Source organism: Sinocyclocheilus anshuiensis, unplaced genomic scaffold (assembly GCF_001515605.1).
Source record: "Sinocyclocheilus anshuiensis isolate Anshui unplaced genomic scaffold, SAMN03320099.WGS_v1.1 scaffold937, whole genome shotgun sequence".
NCBI classification, from domain to species: domain Eukaryota; kingdom Metazoa; phylum Chordata; class Actinopteri; order Cypriniformes; family Cyprinidae; genus Sinocyclocheilus; species Sinocyclocheilus anshuiensis.
In genome coordinates, this window is record NW_015554129.1 from 2,248 (window position 1) to 12,893 (window position 10,646).

General features: G+C 38.7%; 1 protein-coding gene across 1 annotated transcript in view; it reads right to left on the reverse strand.

Moving 5' to 3' along the window:
* Positions 1-6,889: 6,889 nt before the first annotated feature.
* The window catches only part of LOC107670235 (tyrosine-protein kinase SRK2-like), a 10,419-nt gene continuing 6,662 nt past the window's right edge, over positions 6,890-10,646 (reverse strand). The window contains exons 6-8 of the mRNA XM_016462772.1: positions 9,236-9,417; positions 8,590-8,755; positions 6,890-8,052 (exon numbers count right to left, since the gene is read on the reverse strand). Of these exons, the coding sequence (XP_016318258.1) occupies positions 7,844-8,052; positions 8,590-8,755; positions 9,236-9,417 (557 nt within the window). The 3' untranslated portion in view covers positions 6,890-7,843. The remainder of the gene's footprint in view (positions 8,053-8,589; positions 8,756-9,235; positions 9,418-10,646) is intronic.

Here is a 10,646-nt window from a genome sequence, read left to right on the forward strand (position 1 = left end):
ATAAATTGGCTAATTTTATTGAGATTTCAATGACACATTTGTGCTATTAAAAAAAACTCTTGTAGTTCATAGTCTCTTATTGTCCTCATCAAACAAGCTCTGCATACAAAATAAATAAATAACACATTCAGACACTTAATATTTAATGCTATTAGATGATTTGTACATTGCATGTAATAGATTGCACTTTCAACCAAATATTTGCCACTGGTTTGCAAAAGGTGTTTCCAGTCAAATTTGAGCTGATTTTCAGTTGCCTCTGACCAGCAGGTGTCAACAGTATGCAGCATTTTTGAATGAATCGTTATGCCAGGCAATTGGTTTAGTCCAGGGGTGCCCAAACTCGGTCCTGGAGGGCCGGTGTCCTCCATTTAAAGTTTCAAAAAGCTTCATCACAAAGCTAGCCAGTATCTGAAATGATTTGTGGATGTGATTCATATTTTGGCAGAAGACTCTGTATTACACCACTGGAAAAACCCTCAGATTCTTATCAAAGATTGTTTCCGACCAAAATCACTTCTAACGCAAACGGCATCAACACCACTCAGATCATACCCCTTTCATCAATATTGCCAAAAGCAATAGAGAACACTCATCAGTGACAGAGTTTGCAACCAAAATCACAGCTCTATCTTTGATTCACTCTCAGAAAAAAGCATCACAGCTCCTCATCATGGGTTGGGAGGCAAACACTTTCAAAACACATTTCCAAGTAGAGAACTATAAAAATTATCTCTGAAAATATAGTCTTAACTTTTGTTTGCAACACAAACGGATTTCCATTCTGAAGTGCCACTCCTCTCAGATGGTTTTGCGTAGTTGACCTGTGGTATTTAACGTTCGCGCTTCCTTTTTTGAACCAGCGAATTGGAGTATGCATCAAACTGCGGAAGTCAGTAAAGGAGCCTTTGGTACTCCATAAAAGTTCAGAAATCTTTGGAAAATTTCAATGATCCGACGCTAGGGGGGCGATGGCTTTAAACCCATGAACCAGTGTCTACATGGGCATTACCTGATCTCAGATAAATTGACTAATTTTATTGACATTTCAACTACACATTTGTGCAAAAAAAACAAAATTGTTGTAGTTCATAGTCTCTTATTGTCCTCATCAACCAAGCTCTCCATACAAAATAAATAAATAAATAACAGATGCAGATGATCTCAGATAAATTGGCTAATTTTATTGAGATTTTTCATTGACAGATTTGTGCTATAAAAAAAAAATTGGTGTAGTTCATAGTCTCTTATTGTCCTCATCAACCAAGCTCTCCATATAGAGAACCAGTGCGGGCCACCTTGAAGAACCAATCGTCCAACCTTGAGGGCTCGGGACACGGTGGAGGTCTCCACTCGAGCCCTACCCTCACGGCGGCCCGGGAAAGCATAGCCGTCATTTCTGGGTCCGATTCAGGCATTGCTACAGTCCTGGAGGGCAGCAGCGTAGCCGAATCTTCCTCTCCAGAAAGCTCCGACTCACCCTCCGATGCAGCAATCGACATCCGATCGTCGGGAGGAGCGCCGAAGGATACTGCTGGTACGTGTTCCTTGTAGAGGGCCCAACACGTTCCTTTGGCAGCTCAACTGTTTGTGGAGTGCAAGAGGAGCGATGGTTGGTTACCTGGAGGGTTTGCCATCACTGTTACCCTCAGACCACCCGTGCTACTGCCTGAAGCAGCCCCCGCCTGACTGCCGCCATGACAAGAACTAGAACAAGGCAGAGGTGATGGAGCTCCGCCCCTTTTGAGGTAACGGAGCTTGGCCTGCAACTCCGAGATGGTCATCTTCCCGCAATGAGAACATGACTTATGCACGAATGCCACTTCAGTGTGCTTAATGTCCAGGCACGTGAGGCAGCGATCGTGACCATCACCCGACACCAGGTAACGACCGCATCCAGAAACGCACGGGTGATACGTTGTCTGTGGCAAGACGCAACGTCATCTTTACACAGACGTAACATCGAGTTTGCCTGACACAACGTCGTCTTTAAAAAGACGGACCCGTGAATGCTCTTTTAGGGGAAAAGCTCTTTTAGCGTGCTGAAGCGCACAGGGGAGATGGCTGCCTGCAACACAAACAGGGGGTAGTGCAGCCTGATGTGTGCACCCCACTCGACGTGGGAAACCACCTCCGCTGAAGCGCCGTACCACCAACACCAAGAGCTCCAAAGAGCACGCTGTACTCATTCAGTTTTCTTCTCTCAGTAGAGTAGTCAAGAGCAAAACGATGTGATTGCTCGGCTCCAAAACAAAAAGCTGGGATGTGTTGCACCTGCTACATTTTTATGCTCATAACATTGAATTATCAGAGAGGAGTGAAGAACACAAGAAGCATACTCCGATATATATATATATTTTGTAAACGGCAAACTCAAATCACATCAAATCCACATACAACAATATGTAACTCTTATTAATATAATGCATCATACATTTTGTGATGATTAAGAAATAACTCACAGTAGTATCTAACTACCTCATAAAAAAACATCAATGCATTCATGGCTTTCTGGGGAGAATGTACATATAAATAACAATACATATAAAGTAAAAAAGCCACCACGCGACTCTCATTAATATAATGCAACACAAATTTTGTTAAATAATAACTCGCAGTACCACAGTTTCTACAGCAAAACCTCTCATAAAACCATCAATGCATTCATGTCTTTGGAGAGGAAACAAATGATATATTTTATCATAAATTTTGTAAGAATACATGTAATATCATTGATATTACAGGTGTTTTTACTCTAGTACCAAAGGAGCTACTACATGCCTGGACAATGTTACATGCATATTACATTCATTCATAAATATTTCTCAAATGACCACTATAGCTTGGAAGTGATCATCCCTGCTAGCTACATGCTAATCATTTCTTCTGAGTGCAGAATGGACTGTACTTCAAACCCTACTGATCTGCCTACTTTAAGTTTGAACATGCTAAAAAGTGAAGCCAAAATATTTTCATCATCCCCTGGTGGCTGGCTGCAGCATAGGTTATAAAACTAAACTAAGCAAAACTTAGAAAAAAAATCTAATTACACTTCAAATACATTTTTTATTATTATCTTATATAATTTATTGCACACTAATATATTTTGAACTGTTCATTTTTCTAATTAGTTTTAGTTATTTATTTAATGCTGTAAAAATAGGGTGTGGTGTCTAGCCGTTTCTAATGTTTTGTCCTGGAGTAAAGGGATGATAGTTGTCAATCACACCACTGTTGTTTTGTGGCATCAAACAGACAGAGCTTTCTTAGTTTTCTAGTAGTCTAGTACTGATGTGCATAATAGGGGAAAAAAACACTCAGAAGGAAGGAGTTATCTGACACTCTCACGCTCGCCTTAAGTTACTACCCCTGTGAGAAAATTATTACATTTATGGTGCCTGTGAGAAGCCAAATCATTACACCATCTTGTTCACTTTACAGTTTATTTTGTAAGTCAAATTGATTTAAAATGACATGTTACCTTTTGATTTCAGGTCACCTGACATTATGTCACTAGTTGACACTATGGAGAAATGTGGATGCAGTGTCCTTCCTCGCTCAAAGTGTTTGTGGGTTCTAAACGCCACTACAGGCAGCTGACTTATCACTCTCTCTCAAGATAGTGCCCTTACTTGCACTCACTTTGGTAAAGCATGTAGGAGACATATAGCCAGAACTGATCAGCTGATGCCTTTTACATGGAATTTGGCCAAACAACTGCAGAGTAATTTTTAAACCCCAAAAAGGGTTACTTCCAAAAAGGAAAGGGGCTCTCAACACCATTCAGAGCCCAGGACATAACTTTGCCCATTTTCTCTCCTGAACAGCCGACCATAGTGGGATCTGTATGCTGTTTCATTGATCTGGCCTTTATGCGCACACTGCACATTTACATTGAACGCTCCAGACCAGCGGTTCATAATCCTGGTCCTCGCAACCCCCACTCTGCCCATTTTGCATGTTTCTCTTATCGCTTCAGAGGTTTGTTCCATTCGACCATAAGTGCCCTGCAAAGTGGATATTCCACCATGATTCCAGTTCAAAAGGAGTATATATGTTCCATTTAAAGGGCATTAAAGTGTGAGAGACATGATTACTATGCAAATCTCATGATTTAAATTAGTTAAATAACCCTTCACACTTCTGTAGTAAATTTTGTCTGTGTGTGAAGACGCAGCGGTGTAGCGCAAATCCATGTTCTTAAGTGAAGTAAACTTCAGATTTCCCGTCTGCAGGGAGTAGATAGCAGTGAACACTATAGGGGCCATGTAAATTGGAATACAGTTAATTAATGGAGCGCTGTTCTAACAAGCTGGTGATTTGAGTCAGGTGTGTTCAACAAGAGAGACATGCAAAATATGCAGAGTTGGGGGTCGAGAGGACCAGGATTAAGAACCGCTGCTCTAGACCAGGGGTTCTCAATTCTGAACCCCCTCCGTACAGATCGCGATCGCGTTCCCCTCGCCCCCTCCATCGTCGAGCCCTTAGAATCGTCCTAACCTTCCCCCTCTTATGCCGCCCCTGTTCAGGGTGATAGTTCTACCTCTGAATTCAGTGTGAGCAGCGAGCAGATCATGGCCCAGTAGTCATGTCAAGGCCAAGAAGGCCATTCATAAAAGGTTTATGGATCAAGTCATGGCCATGGAGGCCGTCCATGAACCTATTTGGCCCCAAGTTATAGCCACAGAGGCTATATATCAGGGGTGCCCAAACTCGGTCCTGGAGGGCCGGTGTCCTGCAGAGTTTAGCTCCAACCCCAATTAAACACACCTTTCAGGTGTGTTTGATTAGGGTTGGAGCTAAACTCTGCAGGACACCGGCCCTCCAGGACCGAGTGTGGGCACCCCTGCTATATATGAACCTTTTTGCCCAAAGTTAATGTGATGAAAATGACTATAAATGGTAAAGGTTAAATATAATTGAGACAAATTTGAATATATGTTGAATGTCATATTGACTTCACCAGTGTGGTTGTGTGTGCATGTGAAGCCTTTCATTGACACTGATGTATTACAGAATCCCAGACAAAAGTGAACACTGAAATGCTTTAATTGAATGCAGTAGCCTTTGGTGAAATGTGTTGTATTACTAAAAGAAATAAAATAAGTAGTAGTTGTTCTAAAAAAAAGTTAAATATGTGAATTCAGTGCTTATACGCTGAACTTAAAGGAAAAAAGCATTGCTCCATGCTCCATTTCTCTTGTCCAACAAGATGCTGTCTATTCTGTCTATATTATGCATTTTTATTTGACCCTCTAACTCTAGCACTCTCTATTCTGATTCTATTCTTTTAAAAAAGCATTGCTCTGTTCTTTTTCTATTCTATCTGTTTTCTTTTTATTTATTATAGTTCAAAAAAAAACCTTGCTACATTGTACTGCGTTAAGCTAACTGTGACTTGTTATAGCACTTGCATATTATTGCTCTTTTGTTGATTTTGATTGATTCCATTGTCCTCATTTGTAAGTCGATTTGGATAAAAGCGTCTGCTTAATGACTAAATGTAAATGTAATGTAAATGCATTCTGGCATTCCTGGCCTGATGCGGGTAACATTATATATACAGGTGCATCTCAATAAATTAGAATGTCGTGGAAAAGTTAGTTTATTTCAGTAATTCAACTCAAATTGTGAAACTCGTGTATTAAATAAATTCAATGCACACAGACTGAAGTAGTTTAAGTCTTTGGTTCTTTTAATTGTGATGATTTTGGCTCACATTTAACAAAAACCCACCAATTCACTATCTCAACAAATTAGAATACTTCATAAGACCAATAAAAAAAAAACATTTTTAGTGAATTGTTGGCCTTCTGGAAAGTATGTTCATTTACTGTACATGTACTCAATACTTGGTAGGGGCTCCTTTTGCTTTAATTAGTATATATATATATATATATATATATATACTGTATATATATTTACATCTTTCCAAGACATGTTTGTTCATAAAAAAGACAGATGACAATATGTTGGTTTAAAAGATACAGGCCCAGTTTCACAGACAGAGCTTAGCTTAAGCCAGGACTAGGCTTTGTTAAATTTTTATATTTAAGCAGCTTTAATAAAAATGCCTTAGAAATAAACATTACTGGCGTGCATCTTGAGAATAAACAATAGCACTGAAATATTTTAAGATATATCAGTGCAAGTTATTTTCAGTTGAGACAGCTAAAACATGCATTTTAGTCTGGGACTAGCCTTAACCCTTTGTGAAACTGGGGAACAATGGTGAGGAGGTCAGTCACCTGACAGTGGCTCTAAACAAATCTTGATTTGACACCCAACTGAAAATCTCAGGTTTTTAGTGCCCCCATGTGGGGATATAAATAATAATCCATGATCATTAAGTATTCAAATTTATTTCACTATTTGAGTGCACGTGATATGCAAATACATTTTTCATTTTGACTCTGAATTACAAAAATATATTAAAAATATATTTCAACCTACAATTATGCAAATACAGAGTAAGAATTTTATGTATTTTACATACAGTACCCTTTTGTCTGTATTTTTATAAATGCACACTAAACTCAAAAGTTTGGGGTCTGTAATATAAAAAAAAAAAAAAAATCTGTTATGCTCACCATGGCTTAATTTATTTGATTAAAAATACAGTAAAGTATTGTAGTATTAAAAAAAACTTTCTATTTAAATATATTTTAAAATTCTATGGTAATGCTGAATTTTCAGCAGCCAATTCTTTAGTCTTCAGTCACATGATCCTTCAGAAATAATTCTAATATGCTACATTTGATTTTCAAGAAGCACGGCTTATTATTTTCTTATTATACTTTTTTATTTATTTTTTTTACAATTTTTATTTTCTCTTTCAAAAAAGAAAAAGAAAAAAAAAAACAATGACCCCACACTTTCAAATGGTAGTGTATATTTTTATCTTCTTACAAGAGAGTGAAAAAAAGAATCACTGTTTGTAAATTATCCTCAAAGAAGCTCTGTTTAAACCCAAAATGTTTTTAAAAATCACTGTGACTGTACAATATTTCTAATTATTACAGTTTTCACTAAGGCTCTTTTGAGAATCTAGTCTCAATGTGCGCGTTCTGCTTAATGCTATGAGCAAATGTATGTAATGGATTCTGAGCATTCCTCTCTTAGAACAAGTAATACTGCTAGTCTGACATGCAGTGACTCATTCAACATAAAACAGGTTAACCCGGCTACACTGCTACCGGTTTCCATACATGTTTGTCGCCCAGGCCATTTATATTTATTCCTAAATAGTTTCGGTTTCATGGCGCCAGCATGAGTGCAAGTCAAGTGACAATAAACCACCAATATGATGGCATACAGTATGCACACGGCGGCAAATATAGATTGAGGTATGCCTCCACAGAATGAATGGAAGAATGCAAAAAGGAAATAATCAAGAAGGCTCAGAATATATTTTTGATTCAAAGCTGAATTGTGTTGTGAATTGTGCAAAATCAGCGTCAATAGCATTAACAGGACTGCATAAATTATGACTGTGCAAACTGGTTTCCAATTCCACCCATTCTCCAGTTTGTCACTGGACGACAGAATGGACAGTGTTGAAAGCACTTTCCAGGGAAACAGGTTACCAGTTGTCTCCGCACATTAACCCGGGATGGGGGAAAGCATTTTAACATCCAAATGACTACACGCTTCAGCTTTAACTAATGCAGTTTGTACATAGGGAAACTCTTGATGAGTGCATTAAGCATATTATATGTGTTCATTAAGAATACATAAAGGCGTTTGGTTCATTTGATACTAAAATAGCATCTCAGGTTTGCTCATCAAATCCCTGCACTTGGCTCATTTGCAGTTACATCAAATTTGTAAGCAGCAGTGTCTTTTAGTAGCGGTTTGCGTCAACGTAAGAGCTGAGATCTACATCAAAGAAGTCCTCGAGTTTCCACTGCAGAGCTTCAAAGGTGGGTCTGTCTGCAGGGGAGTCCTTCCAGCATACGGACATGATGTCATACAAATATTTTGGGCAGTTAAGAGGGCATGGCATCCTGTAGCCTTTGGACAACTGTTGTACCACCTGAAAGTTTGTCATGGCTGGAGAAAGAGTGAAAAGCAACATTAAAATCCTTCAATGCTTTGACCTGGTCAAAATTTACTGTATAGCATATAACAATGGTTCTCAACTTGTGGGTCGAGATCCAAAAATGGGTTGCAAGTTTGTTCTTACCCTTGTACAAAATCACACAAAAAACAGAAACCGAGAAAATAGAATATTAAATGCAGTTCAGTGAGGAAGGGCAGCAGTTCATACTGATATTAATACATTTTATAATTTGGTTTTAAGGACCTTTATTTTTGTACAATAAACTTTGTTTCTTTAGGAACCAGACTGTACATTGAACATAAACTGGCCCAGTATGGTGATATATATTTCCTACTGAAACACTGAAGGGATTTTTTCTTTTTAAAAATAGTCAGTAGCCTTTAGTTTACATCACACCATAACTTTCTACTTCATACTGCTATTGGATTGTGCCCCTGAAGCCTAGACAAATTATTAGTATTTTGGTCTATTTTTCTGTATGAGAACGATGGGTACAATAAGCGAAATTATAAATGAGAATGATGTACTTGGGTAAGGAATCTGTCCAAATGTCACAATTTCATATAGTAGGATCCCAAAAGACCAAACGTCAGATTTGATGGTGAATTTGTTCTCGTGGATGGCCTCGGGAGCAGTCCATTTCACTGGAAACTTGGTTCCTTCTTTGGCCTCATAAACATTCTCATTTTCCATCTAAAGAAATCATGCAGTGAGAAAGCCAAAAGTACAGTTTTTGTATTTTTTACCCAAAATCAGTGCATACAATATAGCAGTGGTTCTCAACAGATTGGCTTCAGAACATCAAGTGGTCAATCAAGATGAAATAATACAATGTACAGTATTAATAAAATAACAATGAACGGAATAGACCCAACAGTATCCAAATGTATTGATACTGAATAGGGAAATGGTCAATTTTGTAAATGAATCAAAATAAATAAAGATCAACTATAGGCCAAATATTGAAAAGACTGACTGAATACACACAACCTTTGATGTTGCTAAGATGATTTGCTTTACTATGCGTTTAGTTTACCATTTGCATTTACTGTCCGTGACACTATTGTGACAGATCTTTGACTCATTTTTGGGTAGCGACCCATTTGAGAACCACTGCCCCATAGGTAATCTGAGGGGTCAGGCCTTTTTATAAAAACTGAGAATATTTCTTACCTGAAATACACGTGCCAAGCCAAAGTCGGCCACCTTACACACATTGTTATCTCCCACCAGAACATTTCGTGCCGCAAGATCTCTGTGAATGTAGTTCTGTAGCTCAAGGAATGCCATGCCAGATGCCACTTGGGATCCCATTTCTATCTGATCAGACAATTGAAGAGAAGCACCTCTGTCTTCTGTATGAGAGAGAATATAGGGAATAAATATAATTAACATGTCAGATGTTGTTTTGTTACAGTTTCAGAATAAACTAACCTCAAAAACCTACGGTTTATGTGGTAAATAACCTACTAAATATTTACACAATGGGGGAATGAGATCTTGCACAACACTGGCCCTGATTATCTGTCCAAATAAGTTGCTGACACCAGGAGGAAAGGGTTCAGGGAAATGAGGCAGCTGAAGCAGTCTTTCCAGGTCCTGATTGACCTGCTCTTTCTGCCCATTAGTCTATGAGCCCCAGACACAGATCCCCAGTGAAGACCTTGTCTCCTAGACGGCCACCGGGACAAGACCACAGGAACCAGTTGAGTCCTCTGCACAATGTGACTTTGCTGCAGCCTGGAATTGAACTGCTGGTTTCGTCTGGCCAGAGGAGAACTGGCCCCCCGACTGAGCCTGGTTTCTCCCAAGGTTTTTTTCTCTATTCTGTGACCGATGGAGTTTTGGTTCCTTGCCGCTGTCGCCTCTGGCTTACTTAGTTGGGGACACTGAATATCCAGCGATATCGTCGACTTGATTGCACAGATACTATTTAAACTGAACTGAGCTAGATGATGACATCACTGAATTCAATGATGAACTTCCTTTAACTGAAAATTGAGTGTTTACTATTGTCATTTAGCATTATTGACACACTATTTTCCTAATTAATACTGTAAAGCTGCTTTGACACAATATGTATTGTTAAAAGCGCTATATAAATAAAGGTGACTTGACTTGACTTTAATGAAAGCCTAATAGGGCTGGGTGAATGCCCCCAACTGCCGACAGAGCTCCCTCCAAAATTGGACATTTTCAACCCCCATAGGGCATTTTAAACCCAAAATATGCTCATTAAAGAAATTTCTATTTATTAATCATGAATCTCACTATAATCTTATTGATGGTATTCCAGACTTTTCCCTTGCCTCAGTGTTCAAACAGTTTTTACATGAAGAATGTGTAAATCTTTCTTATTTTAAGATCATACATTTTTTTAATTTGCTGCAGCCCTTCAGAAGCTATTTTTTTATGAGCCCTCTTATTTTGTTCTGCAAGGTGCACTGTACTGTATATTAACCTTTACTGTAATGACCACAACCGCATGATACCTGCTAATAAGTGCATTTATGACTGACTTTTAAAATGTGGCAATAAGGAAGCATAGCCTGTGTAAACAAGGCTCCCCCCCCCCCCCCCCCCC